The following is a 22,184-nucleotide window of genomic DNA, read 5'->3' on the forward strand; positions in this document are numbered from 1 at the left end:
TACATAAAATGTATATAAAAATACAATATTTACATGTCTTATATAGTTTACATACACCTCGCAGAATCTGCAAAATGTTTATTATTTTACCAAAATAATAGGGATCATACAAAATGCATGATATTTTTTTTTATTTTGTACTAACCTGAATAAGATATTTCACATAGAAGACATTTACACATTGTCCACAAGAGAAAATAATAGTTGAGTTTATAAAAATGACCCCGTTCAAAAGTTTACATATGCTTGATTCTTAATACTGTGTTGTTACCTGAATGATCTACAGCTGTGTTTTGTTTTTTGTTTAGTGATAGTTGTTCACGTCCCTTTTTTGTCCTGCAGTTAAACTGCCTGCTGTTCTTCAGAAAAATCCTTCAGGTCCCACAAATTCTTTGGTGTTTCAGCATTTTTGTGTATTTGAACCCTTTCCAGCAATGACTGTATGATTTTGAGATCCATCTTTTCACACTGAGGACAACTGAGGGACTCATATGCATCTATTACAGAAGGTTCAAACGCTCATTGATGCTTCAGAATGAAACACAGTGCATTAAGCAGGGGGATGAAACATTTTTAAATTTGAAGATCATGGTAAATTTAACTTGTTTTGTCTTCTGGGAAACATGTAAGTGTTTTCTGTAGCTTCTGAAAGGCAGTACTAAATGAGTTTTTCGCAAAATAAGAAAAATGTAAACATTTTCATTCTGTTACATTTACACCCCGGCTCCTAATGCATGGCTTTTCCTTTTGGAGCATCAGTGAGCGTTTGAACCTTCTGTAATAGTTGCATACGAGTCCCTCAGTTGTCCTCAGTGTGAAAAGATAGATCTCAAAATCATAGAGTCGTTGTTTAAAAGGGTTCAAATACACAAAAATGCTGAAAAACCAAAGAATTTGTGGGACTTAAAAGATTTTTCTTAAGAACAGCAGGCAGTTAAACTGTTTAGGACAAAAAAAAAAAAAGAAAAAAAGAAAAACAGCTGTGGATCATTCAACAGGGTCATTTTTATAAATTCAACTATTATTTGCTCTTGTGCACTATATGTAAACAATTTTTATGTGAGATATCTTATTCAGGTCAGTACTAGATAAAAAAAATTACATGCATTTTGTATGATTCCGGTTATTTTGCTAAAACAATTTACATTTTACACATATTCTGCAAGGTGTATGTAAACTTATGACTTCAACTGTATATATATTTTTTACTCTAAATTAATTTCTAACACAAAAGTTTCCTCAGTTGTATTTTATCATCCTGAACGGATGCAACGAAAAATGTCTAAAACGGTTTTTGTGTTGCACAATGAAAACGCTGATGTATGCAAGATCGAATTACCAAATTTAATTCAAAGGTCATGTTCAAAGCAGAAATGAGAGAAACAGGAGGAAAAACAATAGACATTTCCTTGACAAATCTGAGCCAGCAGAAAATGTTTCAGTGAACTTTATTTAAGCCTAAGCACTTTAAATTCATTCATCTCATACATCCTCTTAGATACATATTTACACATATACACATGTACGCGCCTAATCACGGGAAAAGATTTTAATGTCAAATGAAAATACGGAGAGACAAAACTAACATGCAGCAATGTGCCACATAAAATTTAAATAGAAATTAATGATTTTCATATTGCTAAACATGTTAAAAAGACTGTGTACAGTTATGGGGACATGGACATTTAAGCACAGTAAGGCTGTGGTCATCAAACTGTCAGAATTCATGGCTTGATTTGAGGAATATTGATATAGATCAACTTTGTCAAGCTGTGAGAAATACTTATTTGACAAAAAATTCTGACTATTGAAATTAAGTCTTAAAAAGGCTCAACAATGCCAGTTATCACTTTCCAGACATTACATTTTGAATGAACTGTGACGACAAAATAAATTACATAAAATGTGAACACAACTGGTATGTTGTTATGGGAAAATTGTAATAATTGTACATGAATGGTGCAGAACGGTAAAGTGACAAATACAACAAAATACAATGAAATACATTTCATTGACAACAATAGTGGTCGTAATATACAATATGTATATATTTATATACTGTTTTAATGAAAAACATGAGATAAAAGTTAATATCTGTACAAATCTTCTTTTACAGGAAATAATTTAAACTATACAGCTGTTTTAGATTAATATTACAGGACTTTTCACCAGGCATAACCTCAGGAATCGTATAAAACATCATTTCATTGTCTTGCTGCTACAGCAAATCAGACGCCAACAAAGTCAGACATTGCAAAAAGACACTGATATTCTCAAAGCGAGATCAATAAAACCAGTGGAAGCTCATGTGGTCGTACATTAAAGTCCAATGAGAGTCCTTGTTATGTATATTTAAAGACTTTTAAAACCGCAGGCCGCTCTGATGTTAATGCCGACTCGACCGAGAGCCCTTTTCTCTTTTAATCTTTGAGGAAACGCATGCAGACGTGAAACAAACAGCATCACACTGACACTTTCAAAGTAAAGGAGAATTTGAACAGGGAACAGCAGACACTGAATGACCTTGTTTTTCCCTCTCTCTTACGAAGGAGAGGAGGTTGAGAAAGTGTGACGCTCTGTATAAAATATCCTGAATAGTGCATATTGACCGCAGAGGTCAATTCCTTTCTCGGGTGACGAGGTTAAATACAGTACAAAGACTTGAGGAGCTTCAGTAGAAAGTGCACTGTGTAGGAGCTGCCACAAGGCGGTGGAGCAGCGGCTTCAGGCTTTGATGTCCGAGAAGCTTGTGTAGGTTTCGCTGCAGCTGGAGGATGTGCTGAGGTTGCCAGACCCGCTGCCTTCTGTGGGAAAACACATGCAGGCTTATTTTGAATAAAATCCTCACTCTTATAATGAGGTTGTGTTAAAATGTGAAGTTGTGTTACCTGAGCTGGAGAGAGATTGAGAAGATTTGGATTCTCCGATGAGAGTGAGCAGGTTCGCAGCAGGGACCCAGCCCTCCTTATTGGTCCGCAAATTACGGACAAACCTGAATCAGCACAAAAACATTGATATCACACCAGCCTCGGCTTACAGAAAACATTACAAAACAGAAAACAGCCCAGACAATAATGTATAAGTGAAATTTACTTGTCATCCATAACAGGATCCAACAAACACATTGGATAGAAGGAATGGATAGATATTTAAAATTTGCGGGCAAAAAATAAATAAATAAATAAATAAAATAAAATAAATAAATATATATATTTACACACACACACACACACACACACACACACACACATATATATATATATATATATATATATATATATATATATATATATATACACACACACACACACACACACATATTATATATATATATATATATATATATATACACACTAAAACACTAAAAAATAAAAATATAATATTACATAAATAAAATATTACATAAATATAAAACAAACAAACAGCTTTGTCATAATTACAGCCACATGTCACATGATCCTTCAGAAATCATTCTAATATGCTGATTTATTATCAATTTTGGAAAAAGTTGTGCTGCTTAATATTTTTTTTGGAACCCGTGACACTTTTTCAGGATTTTTTGATGAATAAAAAGTTTAAAAGAACAGCATTTATTCAAAATAGAAATCTTTTCTAACAATGTAAGTCTTTACTATCAATTTTTATCTGTTTAACACTTCCTTGCTATATAAAATAATTAATTTCTTTCAAAGAAAGAAAGAAAAAATTACTGACCCCAAACTTTGAATGGTAGTGTATATTGTTACAGAAGATTGCTATTTTAAATAAATGCTTTTCTTTTTAATGTTTTATTCATCTAAGAATCCTGAAAAAAGTATCACAGGTTTCAAAATGTATATATTCCAAAAAAAAAAAATAAAATAAATAAATAAAATTATATGTATATATATATATATATACATACATATATATATACATACATATATATATATATATATATATATATATATATATATATATATATATACACACACATATATATATATACACTTTTCAATATTGACAATAAATTAGTATATTAGAATGATTTCTGAAGGATCATGTGACACTGAAGACTGGAGTAATGATGCTGAAAATTCAGCTTTGCATCACAGGAATAAATTCTATTTTAAGGTATAATAACATAGAAAACCACTATTTTAAACTGCAATAATATTTCACAATATTACAGTTTTTTTTCTGTATTTTTAATAAAATATGCATAAAAATGCAGCCTTGATGAGCATAAAAAAGAAACCAACAACCTAAAGCTTAAATAAACTAAAACTATAAATATATGAAGAAAAACTTAAATTAAAATAAAATTTGCTTTGCCAACTAACACTCAGACTACAATAAAAAGTAAATTAAACCTTAGTAGTACTATTTAAACAAAAACTGATTTCAATTGTCGATTCATTAAACCACAAAAGAATGATCTGCTTTTCAGACATCGTGGTTTGCAATGTATAATACGAGGATGCATAAACGATGACAGTATCATAGTATTTACATAATCCTGAATATGTGAATCTTACCAGCGTCCATCATCTCCCTCTCTCACCAGCTGCACTGAGTCTCCGCTCTTAACCGTCAGCTCCTGTGGTCCGTTTTTGTCATGGTCAGCAACTACCACGTACCTGCCTGGAGACTACACGCACAAACAAACACCATCAGTGACCAAAACAAAAGATATCTGCCAACAAACAGGGATGGGACACAATGACTCACCAGTTTTTTCCCTCCCTCATCCTCAGGATCAGAGTTCATGGGGTCCTCAGCACTTGAGTAATCGTCGTTCTCCTCAGACGCGTCCACAGACAGCGATGCCTTGGAGAAGCCTTGTGGAAGAGAGGATGAGGATCACGATGAGATAGCAATAAGTGGTGCTCCACAAAGATGATGTGTGGGGAAGGTAAAGAAGAGACCAGCTCTGTTTCAATATTTAGCTCCTTTGCTGTCTATAGCTTACATTGTCGGCTGTCTTCTAAGGCAGCATGCTAAATGTCTACACATGAAATAATGCACCACATCAATAGTTGCTGAAGTAAAACTCTTAGCATTAGCATGTTGCTAAGCTAACAACACAAGAGCATACCAGAAATTGATGATAGTAGAGTGAATTAGTATTTTCTTGTAAAACATCTTTATTTACAACTTAAAAAATATTATTTTTTCCAATTTAGTCTTCGTTACTCTCAATTCGCCATTTTAGATAAATGTTTTCACTGAGACTTTGCATTGGGAGTGCCTATATGATGCCTATGTAGGCAGCACACTAGGTTTTGAAACAAATCCAGTGTCTCTTTCTCTTGTATCCATTTGAAAAGGGAAACAGCTCCAGGCACTGAGCTAACAGGAAGGGCTGTTTGTGTTTCATGTTCAAACAGCCATGACTCTGATGATTTTGATGACAGTTTGTGAAGAAGGCATATGACACGTTCGCAAATCATACAAAACATGTTTATGGAGAGATGCATAAACATTTTCGGATCTGAATCAGTGGATAATTATGGAGCTGGAAGAGTGTTTGGTAGAAAGGGATCTGTGGTTTCAGAATCGTAAAAGTGAATCCAGAACTAGCACCGCAAACCAGCAGACAGGAACCCAAACCAGACACTCATGCAGTGTTAAACGCAAGTGTTTGCAACACTAACGGAAGTGCAAGTTCTTGCACCACTTGACATATTCTGGTTTATAAATGTACAATATTACAATATTGTCATAAATGAGAGCAGAAATACCTTATTTAAAGGAATAGTTCACCCAGAAATGATTAGTGAAGAAGAGTTTAGTGATAGTTGTTCATGAGTCCCTTGTTTGTCCTAAACAGTTAAACTGCCTGCTGTTCTTCAGATAAATCCTTCTGGTCCCATAAATTCTTTGGTTTTTCAGCATTTTTGTGTATTTTAACACTTTCAAACAATGACTGTATGATTTTGAGATCCATATTTTCACACTGAGAACAACTTTAAGGGACTCATATGCAACTATTACAGAAGGTTCAAACGCTCACTGATGCGCAGAAGGAAAAACGATGCATTAAGAGCCGGGGGTGTAAACTTGTGAAGAGAATGAGGATGTGTACATTTTTCTTATTTTGCCTAAATATCATCATTTTTTTTTTTATTTAGTACTGCCCTTCAGAAGCTACAGAAGATACTTACATGTTTCCCAGAAGACAAAATAAGTTAAATTTATCCTGATCCTTAAATTTAAAAAAGTTCACACCCCCCAGCTCTTAACGCATAGTTTTTTCCTTCTGGAGCATCAGTGAGTGTTTGAACCTTCTGTAATAGTTGCACATGAGTCCCTCAATTGTCCTCAGTGTGAAAAGATGGATCTCAAAATCATACAGTCATTGTCGGAAAGGGTTCGAATACACAAAAATGCTGAAAAACAAAAGAATTTGTTGGACCTGAAGGATTTTTCTGAAGAGCAGCAGGCAGTTTAACTGTTCAGGACAAACAAGGGACTCATGAACAACTATCACTAAACAACAAAACACAGCTGTGGATCATTCAGGTAACAACACAGTATTAAGAATCAAGTGTATGTAAACTTTTGAACAGAGTCATTTTTATAAATTCAACGATTATTTTCTCTTGTGGACTACATGTAAACGTCTCCTATGTGAAATATCCTATTCAGGTTAGTACTATATAAAAAAATAACATGCATTTTGTATGATCCCTCTTATTTTGATAAAATATTTATCATTTTGCAGATTCTGCAAGGTGTATGTAAACTTTTGACCTCAACTGTATATGCCAAAGTCTTTAAGGAACAGGTCGAAACTATATATTCAGTGTTTATGAGAAATACTGTAGTTCTCAGTCTAATTTGTGAATGAATCATTCTTTTGAATTGGATCTTTTCAAATGAAGTGACTGATTTGGTTGACAAACCAGTCTGAATGATTCATTCATGAATCGGATTGAACTGGTTGTCAAGATCAATTCACTGAATCAAGGATGTGATTGCAATGATTCACAGGTTAAATTCTCACCAGAGAGAAAGATAACAGTCAGTAACAACCACTTCTGTGATACTTTTATAGCGCTCCAGTTTCATCTTTAAAGCTTGAACGTTTTAGTTTCCATTCAGTGTAAATGCATGGAAAACAGCAACCTGTAAACCGTGTAAAATTCACCCATTTGTGTTCCACAGAAGCAAGAAAGTCATACAGATTTAGAGCAATTAAATAAAGAGGATTCATTTTCAGTGAACTGTTCCTTTAAGAGATTATCTGATCATTCTCTCCCCTATAACAGTTGTAAGATATGAACTGGGCTGTTTTCACATTCTCCCACAGTGAAGAGCATTTTAGATCAACAATAGTAATTTATTGAGCGGATGTCAGAGATGCCATTTAATGGCGTGATTTATACTCCAAACCACCAATTACAGTGCAATATCATCATACCCTGTGGTTAGTGTTTGCCAGTCTGTTTGGAAGTTTGCTGTGAGAAAGCAATAAAGACAAAGTTCATTCCCACACCAGGCATCTAGTTACCTCTCCTTTTAGTCTGCAACAGACTAGAAGTGCTCAGCCATCTCACTCGGGTAAGAGTGATGTGAGGACCTGCGTCTAAGGGAGAGGGAGTCGATAAGATTTCAAAGACTCCGTCGATTTACCAATCACCCCACAGATTGCTGGTTGCGTGTACAGGACTAAAGTCAGTTTGTCTGGATTGTAAATGCTTAAAGTGACAGTTCACCCAAAAATGAAAATTCTGTCATTGTTTATTCACCTGTATGAGTTTCTTTTTGTGTAACACAGAAGAAGATATTTTAAAGAATGTTGGTAAATTGACTTTTATTTCACATTGTGTTTTATTGTATTGACAAAAAATACAATGGACGTCAATGGGAGGTTAAACTGTTTGGTTAACAACATTCTTTAAAATAACTCCTGTGTTCAGCAGAAAAAAGAAACTCATACAGGTTTGGGACAACATGAGGATGAATAAATGATGACAGAATTATCTTTTGGTGACCTATCTCTTTAAGGCCTAATTTAGAAGCATTTTTGATTCGATTACTTGAGGCTGATCTTTGAAGATGGTGAAACATAATATATGGAGGTGAAATAAAATTCAGCAACCACATATGATAAAATAAATCATTTGGAACACTGGTCATGGCTGATGTTGGAAAAGGGAATGCTGGGAGTTTTTAGGGGTCAGTGTACCTCTGAAGCCAAACGGTGTAGGATCACTCTTAATCTCATGTCTTTTAGTTTTGTGGTCAGGACTAGGGGGGGGGATGATCCTGGCAGCCATAGCAAGGAGCGAGAAAGAAAGGGATAAGAGGACAAAAAAAAAAAAAAATCAGGAAAGAAGAAAGAGAAAGTCTATAACAGGATTAAAGCCTCTAAAAGGCAAAAAGTCTTACACTGTGCCTTAACCATCTACAATCTGATAATGGATTTTAGAAATTTAAAGAGATAGTTTACCCAAAACTGAAAATTTGGTCATTAATTACTCACCCTGATGTCGTTCCGAAGACCTTTGTTCATCTTAAGAACACAAATTAAGATTTTTTGATTAAATCTGAGAGCTTTTTTTTTGAAAAAGCTTTTTGACCCTGCATAGACATATGCAACTATCACGTTCAAAGCCCCGAAAGGTATTTAGGACATTGTTAAAATAGTCCATGTGACATCAGTGGTTCAACCGTAATGTTATGAAGCTACAAGAATACTTTTGTGCAAAGAAAACAAAAATAACAATTTATTCAACAATTTCTTCTCTTCCATGTCCATGTTCATGAGATTACCACCAACGCATGAGAAGAAATTGTTGAATAAAGTCGTTATTTTTGTTTTCTTTGTACACAAAAAATGTAGTTTCTCGTAGTTTCACAAAATTACGTTTGAACCACTGATGTCACATGGACTATTTTAACAATGTCCCTACTACCTTTCTGGGCCTTGAACGTGTCAGTTGTTGCTGTCTATGCAGGGTCAGAAAGCTCTGATTTCATCAAAAATAACTTAATTTGTGCTCTGAAGATGAACAAAGGTCTTACGGTTTGGAATGAAATGAGGGTGAGTAATTAATGACAGAATTTTCATTTTTGGGTGGACTTTCCCTTTAACTGGCCCAAAACCCCACTGTCATAATCATGTATTAAATAAATGTATAGTTATGGGAGTAAGTAAATAAATGGCTAGCATTTTTTTTAGTTTTGGTGTGGAAACATTCTTGTTCCTGGTTAAGGCACAGTAAATAGCACTTAAGTAGTGATTGTTCTAAACTCTAAAACTACCAAGCTTGAACTATAATGTTAAACCGCTGCTAATCTAAACTTTCTGATCTACACTAGAGTCTAGTGTCTTCTGAGACTACAGTATACCTGGAGGGCAGAGAGTGACCATGGGTAGTGTTAGGCTTTTGCCACCAGAGGGTGCTACCATCTCTGCAGTGGAGTTCAAGCCAAATCTTAGTCAATATTCCAAATTATATAAAATATACAATTTATCCAGTGCCTAATATATTAAACTAAACATTTCAACTGATAAAGTTCTGCTAAGCATTCTTTTATATAAATGCTTTATCAGAATGCAGTCACCCAGTTTTAAATGTATAACATAGCTGCATTGCCAGTGATCGTGTAAAGTTGTGAGCCTTCCTGCTGTACCTTTTTGACTCTTGAGGTTACTGAAGCCCTGCAGTGTAAAACGCTTTTTAGCCACTGCAGCTCTCTCAGTGTTGGGACTGGTGACAGTCTCGTCTATTCTCCACAGAGACAGAGAGAAAGAAAGAGGAAGGGGAAATAATGAAGGATGTTACAGCTTTAGTCAGGAAAAAGAAACGGGTTACAAAGAACATCACAGAAATTCACAGTCTAAGCAGCAAGAGGAAAGACAGCAGCATTCAGAATCGTGGGACAGATTTCGGGACACGTTAGTCTGGGGTTGTTTTCACTGATACATAGACTGACTTCAAATATGTTGTGCGTAATATCAGAGTGTGCAGTGAGACTTTATGTGTATGTTGAGAAGGGCTGACTGACCTTTGACCTTGTCATTATTTTTAAGTAAGGCGGCTGAACTGGGATCTGCTGCTGTTGGTTCAGTTTTCTTCTCTTCTCCTTTCTTGAAGGTCTTTGGGTTGGTTTTGAAGGGGCTCAGGGTTAGGGTGGTGCTGGCGGGAGTTAACTGATCTGAGCTCTTCTGCTGGCTCGCTTCTGAAATACAATATCAACTTTATTATATACCTGGTACCATTTTAAAATAAGGTTTCATTAGTTGACTATTTTAGTTAACATGAACTAAAAATGCTTAGAATGCTTATACTTAGAATTTATCCATCTTGGTTAATATTGATTTCAACATTTACTAATGCATTATTAAAATCAAAAGTTGTGTTTGTTAACATTAGTTAATGCACTGTAAATTAACATGAACTAACAATGAACAACTTAATTTGTATTAGCTAACGTTAATAAAGGTTAATAAATACTGTAATAAATGTAATTCATTGTGTGTTCATGTTAGTTAATACATTAACTAATGTTAACCAATGACACCTTATTGTAAAGTGTTACCAGGTAACTACATACAATAAAACTGATAGGGTGAAGTGTAATTTTATATGCGCTACCGTTCAAAGGTTTGAGGGGGTATATTATTTGTTTTTGAAAAAACATCTCTTAAGCTCAGCAAGGCTGCATTTATTTGATCAAAAATACAGTTAAAACAGTAGTATTATGAAATATTACTACTGTTTTCTATTTTAATATATTTTAAAATTAATTATTTCCTCATGGAAAAATGGGAAAGCTGAATTTTTATGATTCTTCAATGTCAGACTTTAATGTCACAAGATCCTTCAGAAAAAATTCTAATATGCATTTTTTTCTGCATTATGCATTCTTTGATGAAAAACAGCACTTATTAAAAATAGAACATCATAAATGTATTTATTGTTACTATTGATCAATTAAATGCATCCTTACAAAATGAAAGTATTAATTTTATTTATTAAAGAAAAAAAAATCTATATTTATTATACCTCTGTAGGCCTTTAGTTGCCCCGTTAGAACCTTTCGGATCTCGTTCACCCATGCTGTTTTTATCTCTGGTGTCGGTGCCTGAAAATAACCAATAAAATGATCAGAAAGATAGTGTTGCTTTGAATTATGCACATTCAATGCTATTTAAATATAGCAGATTTTTAATAAGCACAATTTTTAAATTTACCTGCACAATATACACCTCCTCCCGAGAATTACACCAGATCTCAAACTTTTTGTTGTCTCCTTTTGCATTTTCAGTAATACCTACAGCACTCATCTGTCAGAGAAAAAAATATAAAAAATAATCACTCAAGAGAAACCTGATATTAGTTTATTTACACACAAACATCTGTTTACCTTGAGTGGAACGTAATTTACTCAACACAAAACAAATTAAACATGCAGACTGCGTGGGTATTTCTTGATTTTCTGGCTTGGACTACACTAAAAATGATATATATTCCCTGTTAATATTTGTAATAAAACAGATTTGCTAAAGAACCTGATTTGGGATTGTAAAACGATTTGGGGGATTTAAATCTTTCAATTACCAGCCCACATTTTTAACCACTCTGTCACTTTGCTTAAAGAAGTGGACCGATTTAGAGAAAAAAAAATATAATTTAATTTTCAATACTTACGCTGAGTGAGTGTTTGAAGCTGTATGAAGGCGCTTTCTCATAACCCTCTCCGTTCTCCTCTCGTTTCTTACAGAAGAGCAGAGCTTTCTCATGCAGGAACAGGTGCCTTTGCATAGGCTTGAATCGAGCCAGATCTTTCACCTTCGCGTGACCCTTCTTATGCTCCGTCCACACGCTGAACGACCCCTGCATCATCAGACGGCCCAGATCACTGAGGTTTCCCTAGAAACACAGGTCAGAGGTCAACCACTACACCAAAGGCGACTTACATTATTGCAAAACCATTCAACATTACATTTCACGGCATGTGTAAATGACATCCTTACTTCATATCCAGTGATGGCAATAAGGTGCATAGAGTCATTCACAGCTTTCAGGATGCCAAGTATAGATGAGAGCGCCTCCTGCAGGTCTTCCTCACCCTCACAGCCTTTACTGTACTTCAGCAGTTCCTGATAGAAACACAAATGAACACAGAAGTTACATAAGTGAGAGATAGAAATGAGTTGTATTTCTGCATGTGTACTCTAGGTCTAGTTTACCTTCAGTAAAAGCTGGTATTTGGTTATTCTCTGCACAGGTTTGAGGAGGTACGAGTCCAAACCAAGCTTATGTTCCAGTTTCTTTTGACACTCCTGAAAACAGCACACACAAATTCTTTATTTTTTTACTATTATTGTTATTTTTTATTATGATGTTAATGATGATTATATAAATACTATTACTAAACAATTACAGCATATAAATATATTATTATTTATTGTTAATATTTATTAAATAATACTCATTGCTTTTATTAGTAATAATAATGTTCAAAAGTTTGGCGTCTGTAATTTTTTTTTAAAGAAATGAATGTTTATTTAGCAAGGACACATTAAAATGATCAAAAGTAACAATAAAGGCATTTACACTGTTACAAAAACAGTCCATTTTAAATAAATGCTGTTTTTTAACTTTATATTTATCAAAGAATTCTCAAAAAATGTATCTATTTTTTCAAAAAAATATTAAGCACCAAAATTCTATTTAACATCAACAATAAACCTTTTTAATGACCTAATCAGCATATTAGAATGATTTCTGAAGGATCATGTGACACTAAAGACTGGAGTAATGATGCTGAAACTTCAGTTTTACATTACATGAATAAATTACATTTTAAAATACATTACAATAGAAAACAGCTCCTTTAAATGGCAATAATACTGCATTTCCCAATACTGCAGTTTTTTCTGATCAAATAAAATCCTACAGACTCCAAACCTTTGAACTGTAATGTATATTGGGTCCTATAAGTTGTATTTCTAATATATATATATATATATATATATATATGATTATATGACCTCTTTAAATTACAGAAAGAAATATGTGCTTATATGTACAGTAAGTGGTCTAACAGCATCTTTAGTGTCTTGTAAAGTAAGATGACCTGGAAAAAAGCGCAGTCAGAGCACTGTCTCCACAGAGACTCAGAGCGAGGCTTGTTCTGACAGTACTTCTCATAGATCTGCAGATCCGTCATCTGAGAAACATGAAAAAAGATGTTTGCATAATCTCTTCAATAATGTATTAAATCAGAACAGCGCAGGATGTAACATCCGACTCACTCTCTCCAAGAAACACCGGCCTACAAGCTCAGGATAGTCCGTATACGCCTCCAGTTCACGAAGAAAAGTCCTGAAATGTATTGAGAGTGAATACATGGAGAATAAGAGGTGCTTTAGCTTTATAACACCACACAGACACAGAGAGGGTTCACTCACTTCTTGTGAAACTGGTATATCTCAGGCATGTTGCCAAAGAGGATGTCCTTCTTGTGAACCAGTGTATTGGGGATGAGATGAGCCATGGCAGGATTGTCCATTTCTGCTCCATAACCCTAAACACAAATTAATCAGTTAAGTCAAATGTATTATTAAAAAAATCATAAAACAGGACTGATCTGACCTCTAGAGGCAGAAGATGTCAGTGCAACTCACCTCGAGCACACACAGCAGCTCTTCCACATACGCTCGCTCTGTCTCCAACAGCTCGTTCATCACATGCCTGTTGTGGACAGACATTAAACACATAATCCATAGAACTGACAGAAATCACACAATTATAGCTGATTTTCCTGTAAGTCCATTTGTAATAAGCTCTAGACTGACCGTCTAAGCACAGCAAAGTTCTCCTCTTCATCAGAGACAGATGGGTGTCTGCTGCCTTCATTCTGTAAGTGTACCTCTCCCTGCAAATATAAACAACCTTGCATTGGTCTTGGAAACGTGTTCAAACTAATTTTGTGATTTTATTAATATTATTTTACAATTTGATTTGATTACGCTTCACAATCTTGATTAATTTAAATTCCGATTCAAATTTTGGATATACTTCAGTTTGAAAAAAAAAAGTATATATATATATATATATATATATATATATATATATATATATATATATACACACACTACCGGTTTGGGGTCAGTAAGACTTGTAATAGTCTTTAAAGAAGTGTCTTATGCTCATCAAGGCTGCATTTATTTGATTAAAAATATAGAAAAAAAAACAGTAATATTGCAAAATGTTTTGACAATATAAAATAATGTTTTTTATTTTAACATACTTTAAAATAGAATTTATTCCTTTGATGAAAAGCTGAATTTTTATCAGCTGTTACTCCAGTCTTAAGTGTCACATGATCATTCAGAAATCATTCTAATATCCGGATTTATTATTAGAATGATCAATGTTGGATAATATCAGCAGTTGTGCTGCCAAATATTTTTTGGAACCTGTGATTTTTTTCAGGATTCTTTCATGAATAACAAGTTTAAAAAGTACAGTGTTTATTCAAAATATAAATATTTTATAACAATGTAAATTATTTATTATTAACTTTTAATAAACTTTTAATTATTAACTTAATACATCCTTGGTGAATAAAAGTATTAATTTATTTAAAAAAAAAAAAAAAAAAAAAAAAATGTACTGACCCCAAACTTTTGAAAAGAAACAAAAATGTACTGACCCCAAACTTTTGAACAAAATATGTACTGACCCCAAACTTTTGAACGGTAGTGTATATATATATATATATATATATATATATATATATATATAAATCTCACAACTATTGTTGTAAAATAGACATGAGAGTCAGTTAAATTAGTTAAAATTAACTGATTTGTATACAAATGGTTAAATTACACTAAATTAAGTTCCTATGATATGTATTTAGCAAAATGCTCTTCTCTAGATTTAATTTTCCTAGCTGACTGGTCACAAAATATGTTTTTTTTTTCCCCTGAGTTAAATGTGATGTTGCATTATTCAATTTTTTAAATATATTAACTTATATGGTGGCTGTCATAAAGAATTGACTTATTCAGACAAATTAAACACTGAAGAACAGTAAAGTTATAATAAATAGCTTGTGTTATATGGTGCATATATTTAGCAAAATGCTCCTCTCTAGAATTTTTTCTGAATTTGTTGTTTGAATTTTGTAATAAAATGTACAGAATTTGAAATCTGAGACTTTGTTTCATGTCAAAAATAATGTTTTTTGGTGATTGAATAGGAGGTGCGCTACAATATTCTGTTCGTTAACTGAAAACAGGCTAGACTAATTAATTCTTGGGATTTAAGAATTGATATTTCATAAAAATGAGAATCAATTAAAACTGAGAAAACAATATTTTTAGCTCAATATTCAAAATGCACTCAAATTAACTCTAAATTTGAAAGTATTATATATAATAACCACTAAGGTTGTCAATATGAAAGATCATTCGTAGAAATCAAGATTAACCAAAAAAATGTCCTGGTTTTTATTATTTAATTTTAAATTAAAAATTTAAAACGTTTTTTTTTTTTTCCTCTCTTTTTCTTTTTTCTTTTTCCACTTCAAAAAAATCATATTTTCATTTTTTATGTTTATTTCCACACTCTCTCTGACCTTGAGACCCACATAACAGAAGAAAAATTTGCTTCATCATGTTATGATCAATTAACAACAAGCAAAAAATGCATATGTTAAGGGTACAATAGCCACTGTTGCTGTAATTATCAATATCAAAGCAGACATAAAAATATTATGGCTTATACATTCAATAAAGCACTGCATATAGATGAGATACCTACTTTTTTGCAGTTTCCATTGATGATATCACCCTCTATCGTCTTCTCCCGATGACCTGGGATAAAAATACACTTACATTAATACACTAATAAAAAAAAAAATAATAATAAATTATATATATATATAATTTATATTACATATAATAATATACACAGCGTTTTGTGTCATGCAATGATCCCTGCAGCTCTCTATATGAACACTAGATGGCAGGAGAGTAAAGTCAGTGACAGAGTCCGCCATATCTGTTGTGCATGAGTGACCATAAGTAGCTAATGGCCAGTGCGAGTGTATTTGTGTGTGGAGGGGGTTAGGGGACGACATTGAGAGGACACAGACACTAAACCGCACTGCGGAGGAGAGAAGCCTGTGCTTAACTGCTCTGAAGAAAACGGCTGTGTCAATGTGTTTGCCTCTCTAGAGGTTAATTCAGAATTAATACTACAAAATAATTTATATATTTAGATATCCAAGCTGTCCGGTAACTTAAAACACAATAGTTCTGAACTCGGGGTGTAAAGTAAATGTGAACTTTTTTGTATTATTCAGTAGGATCAAAACTAAGCTAGACATCCAACACAACACACAAAAAGTCACTTTTAGGGGTAAACCTGGGGAAGAGATGGGTGATTTGATGATGGCCTCAGGACGTGGAGCAACGGGCTGCACGGGTCGTGTCTGTTTGGCTGCTAACTTCTTCAGACTGACCCTCCTCTTTTCAAACATTTCCTGCATGGACAGCTGCTTCTGAAACACTTTGTCCACCTGATCCTGTTTGAGCAAAGAGAAAACATTTATTTAACAAACTAATCCCCCACAAGACATATTCACATTCTCAATAACACTTTAAATAGCCAATAACTCTAAGTAAATATGTGTATGTAATTAAAAACCTATAGGCTACACGTATTACGGCCCGGCATGTCAGTTCTGTTAATTCTGTTAATGATTTTCAGTCTTTTACCCTCAAGTCTTGTGTGAGCACTGACTCATAGTCCCTCCAAATTCCATTCAAATCCATCAGCTTGTGCTGATTGGCTGTTTCCAGGTAACGTTCAATCTCCTGAAGCGCTGACTCCGCCCCATCCTGTGATTGACACTTGTCCACAGGCTGAGATGCCAGCAGGTAGATCCCATCATCACACCATTTAGTGGCCTGGAAGTGAATGAAAGAGTCAGTGATCATGATTAAAGAGGCCTTGAAGTCCATATTAGCTTTGAGAGCATCTAGCTCTGTTCACTTGGCAAAGCCTCCTTCTAAATTATAAATATGGACTGTGACCTAAACTAAAGGCTATTAGCTATTTAAATAGGATGATACATTTGATCAGTTGAAATTGAAATTCCAGATTCAATTATAAAAATGCAAACACAGAAAGGAAAGCATCTCTTGTTAAGTGTTTTAGAGGGCTTCTGAACAGTGTTGATGAAGGAATCAATAAGTAGGCCTACTGTACCTTCTCTAGACTCTGGTGTAGCTCCATGGCTTTAAGCAGATAAGCTTTCTTGGCCTTCAGGACGTCGCTGATCTCCTCGCACACAGCCCGAAGCTCAGAGCTTTTGGGCAGGATGGAGTCCACAGCGTAATGAGATGCTTCAATCAGCTGGTCAGCATCACATGCTAGAGCCAGTGCTCGGTCCAACACCTCCTACAAATAGAGAGGGAAATATTGTATATTTTTTATTTTCTTACATTCTCTTTCAAAAGATTGGGATTTTTTTCAGCAAGGATCCATTAAATTGATCCATTTAATAGATGCTGTTCTTCTGAACGTTCTATGCATCAAATAATCCTGAACAAACGTATCACAGTTTCTACAAAAATATGAAGCAGCATAACCGTTTTCAACATTGGTAATAATAAGAAATGTTTCTTAAGCATCAAATCAGCATATTAGAATGATTTCTGAAGAATCATGTGACACTAAAAACTTGAAAAATTGACAGTGAAAAATTCAGCTTTAACGGACGGGACTAAATCACATTTTAAAATGTATTAATAGTTATTTTTCTAATTTTGTAATAATATTTCACAATGGCTGTATTACGGTTTTTACTCGTTTTAAATCTTACTGACCCAAAACTTTTGAACTGTAGTATATATTTTTATTTTAAAAGTGATCATGGCAGCAATGAAAAACAAAATAGTGTTATTAAAAAAGTTAAATAATATTATAAACACAAACACACACACACAGGTTTGTTTTTGTGAATTGTGGGGACATTTCATAGGCGTAATTTAAGTTTTTATACTGTACAAACCGTATTTTCTATCGCCTTACACATAAACCTAGCCCTCACAGAAAACTGTGCACATTCCTCAAAAACTCATTCTGTATGATTTATAATTTGAAAAATGGGGACATGGGGCAATGTCACCCTCTCCTTGTAATACCTACATTACACCCGTGTTATTATACAAATTTGTGTCCTGATATATCACAAAAACACCCACACATGTGTATAGAAGTTTAAATATACTATTTTGGTGAAGGTCACTACATTTCATTGGCTAATCGTGTATATGTGAACATGTATATGTGAAAAAATTAAATTTTGCCACCCTGAATTCCCACAGTCCCGTGTCAGCAGAATGACTCCAGCGTAGTGATGGGTGATTTATCACATTGGGTAGAACACCCCCTTCTCTCCGCAGGATGAGGACACGTGGGTGATTTCTGTAAGGGCCTCAAACTGCCGTGCTCAGCAATTTAATTATGGAGTGTGAGATTTACATACTTTATAAGACCATATGTCTGTTTCTGCACACGCTAGAACATTATAATGAAAAATGGATGTTTGCTAGGTGTAAACTTTTTTTTGCAGTACTACGTGTTACGTTATTTCGTTTTGTATCTGAATAACAAATGTTACAACGTCATTAAAAAAGACATTAAATCATATGACAGCAAGTAAATACTTACACATGCTCTCTCTTCGTGATTGGTCAGCTCTTTGAGGATATGTTCAACATGGGCGGGGCTAATTCCGATCTCTGAGAAGCCTGATAGTCTGTCATAGACCAGGTCTAAATGAGCTCTGACCTGCAACATAGAGGAACACAGCCATTACAAATACTTCTCATACACACCTGCTGGATCATACATCCAACAAGCCACACACAATATACATTTAAACTAGCAATGCACAATATATCTGTACCAAAACCATCATTCATATAAATTGGCTGAGTTTAAACATTTAATTGTGCATGTTAATTTCCTCTATTTTTATATTTTTGACTACTTCTACCATCATGCAATGCTCACTTAATGTTAATCTTTAAAAACACTGATAACACTGTTAAATGCAATCATCATATTTTAAAATGAATATCCATTTTTTGTAGTGCACATTATAATGTCACTTGTAGTATTTAAATCAACTGATTCAAAATTTTATTTCGACAAAATAGAATAGAATTTTATTAGCATTAATTTATCCATTACCGGACATAAAGATAATCATCAGCTTCAATGTTATTGTTAATTACAACTTAAAAATTACAAATAATTTTTAATTAACTTTTAACTATTAACTATATTTAATAATAAAATTGAAATAAAATATAATTAGATGTAAAACTTAAATTTGACTTTACCTTGGCAGCTAAAATTAGTACTAAAATTACTCCTGAAAGCACTAAAATTACTAAAACTGAAACACAAATAAAGCTAAATATATATATATATATATATATATATATATATATATATATATATATATATATATATATATATATATATATATATATATAAAAACTAAAACTAATAAAATGAAAAAAGCATGAAAAAAAAAATCACTACAAACACTAAAAACACAAACTACAATTATAATAAAAAGTGAAAATATCAAAATTAAAGCAATATAATATTATCATATATTACTATATTCATAAATAAAATAAAAGTATATAATATTCTGTCTCACCTCCCTGAAGTTCTGCTCAAAATGCCGCAGTTGTAGACATTGCTCTAGCTTGGTTTGATGTTTATCCCAAAAATCATCAAATGCTGTTTCAGTCTCATCTAACTGACCAAGCAACCTAGAAAGAGAGAGACATTTATTTTAACTGTGCAAAAAACACTTGCTTACCAAAAATCATCATTTATTTTTTTCTGTGGAACAGAAAAAGAGATGTTTAGAAGAATGTCTAAGCTGCTCTATATCATATGTGAAAGCATACAAAGAGCAGAGACGAGGTCAAATGTAACACCCAAACAGTACAAATAATTTGTTTTTGTCCTGCCTGCTGTTATAGTTTTGAAATCTCATGCTGTATGTTTGACAGTATCCATGAATAAAAACCTTAAACAAATATAACCACATCTGCATAATAAAAGCTGACAGCAGGCGCCTGTGGATATTAACAAACACACACATCCAGACTCCAGAATGCTGCTTCACTGAAAGGTCATGTGAGTAGAGCTGGGCTTCAATACGTTCCTGTCAGTTATTACTGTTTTTTTTTACATGTGCGTGTAGATTTGCTGTATAATCTTGACCAGGTGGGTCGTCTTGTTGGGTCTCGTTGTGCATGCAAAAACACACCTGCCCTGAACAGCTTAATAAGGACAGAAACAGACCAAGGACACGCAACAGTCTGCTGCTGTACTGTAACCGTCTGCTCTCTCATTTTTGCATTCCAGCACGGTAGATGGTATCACACGCACCTCTGAACAGTAGCCAGGTTCTCCAGTTCATCCTGGTTCATGGTGTAATCTGGATCTTTCACCAGCGGCTCATTGATGCTCTCCAGCAAACGTGATCCCTGACAGAGAGCGATCCTCAAGTCCTCCTGCACACACACACACACACAGAGCAAGATGAAATAAACATACTATTCAGTCCGAGTGATGAACATGAATTATTTATGTAAACTTAAGGTTTGTTTACATCTTATGGCCATGTGAATACTGAGGCATAGTATATTATAATCTTTATTGCACGCCTGACACCAAGCCTGCATTTATTTGATTCAAAATACAGCAAAAGCAGTAATATTGTGACATATTTTTGCTATTTAAAATAACAGTTTTCTGTTTAAATATATATTAAAATGTAATTTAGTCCTGTGATTAAATCAAAAATTTCAGCAAGATTACTCAGTCTTTAGTGTCACATGATCCTTCAGAAATCATTCTAATATGTTGATTTGCTGTTCAAGAAACATTATAAAAGACAGATAATAAAGACAGATAAATGCTGTTCTTCGGAACTTTCTATTCAGCTTTGAAATCACAGGAATAAATTACATTTGAAAATATATTCAAATAGTAAAAATATTATTGCATTTTTACAAATATTAAAAAATGTAATTTTTTTTTTTAAATATCTCAAAATATTTCAAAAATATTATTGGAATGTAAAAGATTTTTTAAAATATATTTAAAAATGTATTTTATTCCTATAAATTGAATTGATAAAAAGTGAAGACACCTATAACGGGTTTCCAAAAAACAAAACAAAACAAAAAAAAGTATTAAGCAGCAAAAACTTAAAAATTGATAATACGAACCATTATTAATAATTGAGCATATTAAAATGATTTCTGAAGGATCATATGACATTATGGTTTTTTACTGTATTTTTTAATAAATAAATGCAGCCTTGAAGATCATTAGCAATATTTTTTCCAAAACATGAAAAAAAAAAATCTTGTGTATACTGCTATAACAGCAATTTCAAGTTTTATTTTTCCCCTTTCTTTTTACATAATAAATCCTGAAATAAAATAGTACAAATAAATGCAACAATAACAATTTCAACTCACTCAAATCAATATTTTATGTCTATTTATTTACTTATTCAACAAGTAGCTGTGTTTTAGCAGGATAATATAAGGTTTTACTGGCTTTTCTGACCTTCATTTTGTCCTTCTTCTCAGTGTGGATGGTTAGAAGATTGGACGTGGCCTCAACGTCATTGGGCAGCTCTGTCTCTGCTAGCTCCGTCCCAAAAGACTGGAGCGTCTGTGCCGTTTTCTTCACCATCAGAGCAAAACCCTCAATGGCCTACAGGCACAACATAAGCCAAGAGACACATATCACACACAAGTGTGCTGAGTATGCAACCAACAAATAAAAAACATCCACATGCACTGCAAACAAATATGCTGTACTTACAACACAGCAGCCACAGATCAATACAGACAAATCAATTACTGATTACTTAAAAGCAAGTCCACAAACGGAACGAGAAGAAAGGCAATTCATTTGCTGGAGGTGAAGACCAACGTCCTCCTGGAAAGCTTGTTTGTTTATTCCACATTATAATAATGATTCACCAAGTTATAAGATATGTTGGGCATTTTATAGCATTGTATCATATTATTATTACTACTAAGCCTCAGGTCATATTAAAGTAGTAACCATATATCTCTCAGTATCTCAGTATTGTTTTTCATTCACTGTGAG

At 33.5% G+C, this 22,184-nt stretch overlaps 1 protein-coding gene across 13 annotated transcripts in view; it reads right to left on the reverse strand.

The window, feature by feature from the left end:
• Positions 1–1,431: 1,431 nt before the first annotated feature.
• Positions 1,432–22,184, reverse strand: part of mcf2la (mcf.2 cell line derived transforming sequence-like a) — a 68,531-nt gene continuing 47,778 nt past the window's right edge. For 6 of the 13 annotated variants that reach the window (XM_051110534.1, XM_051110583.1, XM_051110568.1 and 3 more), the window contains 25 exons: positions 21,633–21,782; positions 20,442–20,566; positions 19,699–19,813; positions 18,693–18,812; positions 17,226–17,417; positions 16,733–16,924; positions 16,380–16,539; positions 15,774–15,826; positions 13,799–13,878; positions 13,628–13,694; positions 13,412–13,527; positions 13,256–13,325; positions 13,078–13,170; positions 12,188–12,280; positions 11,972–12,097; positions 11,646–11,867; positions 11,189–11,281; positions 11,001–11,079; positions 10,000–10,173; positions 9,625–9,717; positions 7,496–7,570; positions 4,711–4,820; positions 4,518–4,630; positions 2,889–2,992; positions 1,432–2,804 (listed from right to left, as the gene is read on the reverse strand). In XM_051110534.1, coding sequence (XP_050966491.1) covers positions 2,725–2,804; positions 2,889–2,992; positions 4,518–4,630; positions 4,711–4,820; positions 7,496–7,570; positions 9,625–9,717; positions 10,000–10,173; positions 11,001–11,079; positions 11,189–11,281; positions 11,646–11,867; positions 11,972–12,097; positions 12,188–12,280; positions 13,078–13,170; positions 13,256–13,325; positions 13,412–13,527; positions 13,628–13,694; positions 13,799–13,878; positions 15,774–15,826; positions 16,380–16,539; positions 16,733–16,924; positions 17,226–17,417; positions 18,693–18,812; positions 19,699–19,813; positions 20,442–20,566; positions 21,633–21,782 — 2,895 coding nt within the window. In that variant the 3' untranslated portion in view covers positions 1,432–2,724. Of the gene's footprint in view, positions 2,805–2,888; positions 2,993–4,517; positions 4,631–4,710; positions 4,821–7,495; positions 7,571–8,173; positions 8,254–9,332; positions 9,403–9,618; positions 9,718–9,999; positions 10,174–11,000; positions 11,080–11,188; positions 11,282–11,645; positions 11,868–11,971; positions 12,098–12,187; positions 12,281–13,077; positions 13,171–13,255; positions 13,326–13,411; positions 13,528–13,627; positions 13,695–13,798; positions 13,879–15,773; positions 15,827–16,379; positions 16,540–16,732; positions 16,925–17,225; positions 17,418–18,692; positions 18,813–19,698; positions 19,814–20,441; positions 20,567–21,632; positions 21,783–22,184 lie in introns of those variants that run through there. The other 7 variants (XM_051110627.1, XM_051110620.1, XM_051110542.1 and 4 more) reach the window with 7 other exon arrangements.

This window comes from Labeo rohita, chromosome 1, assembly GCF_022985175.1.
Source record: "Labeo rohita strain BAU-BD-2019 chromosome 1, IGBB_LRoh.1.0, whole genome shotgun sequence".
Taxonomy (NCBI): Eukaryota; Metazoa; Chordata; class Actinopteri; order Cypriniformes; family Cyprinidae; genus Labeo; species Labeo rohita.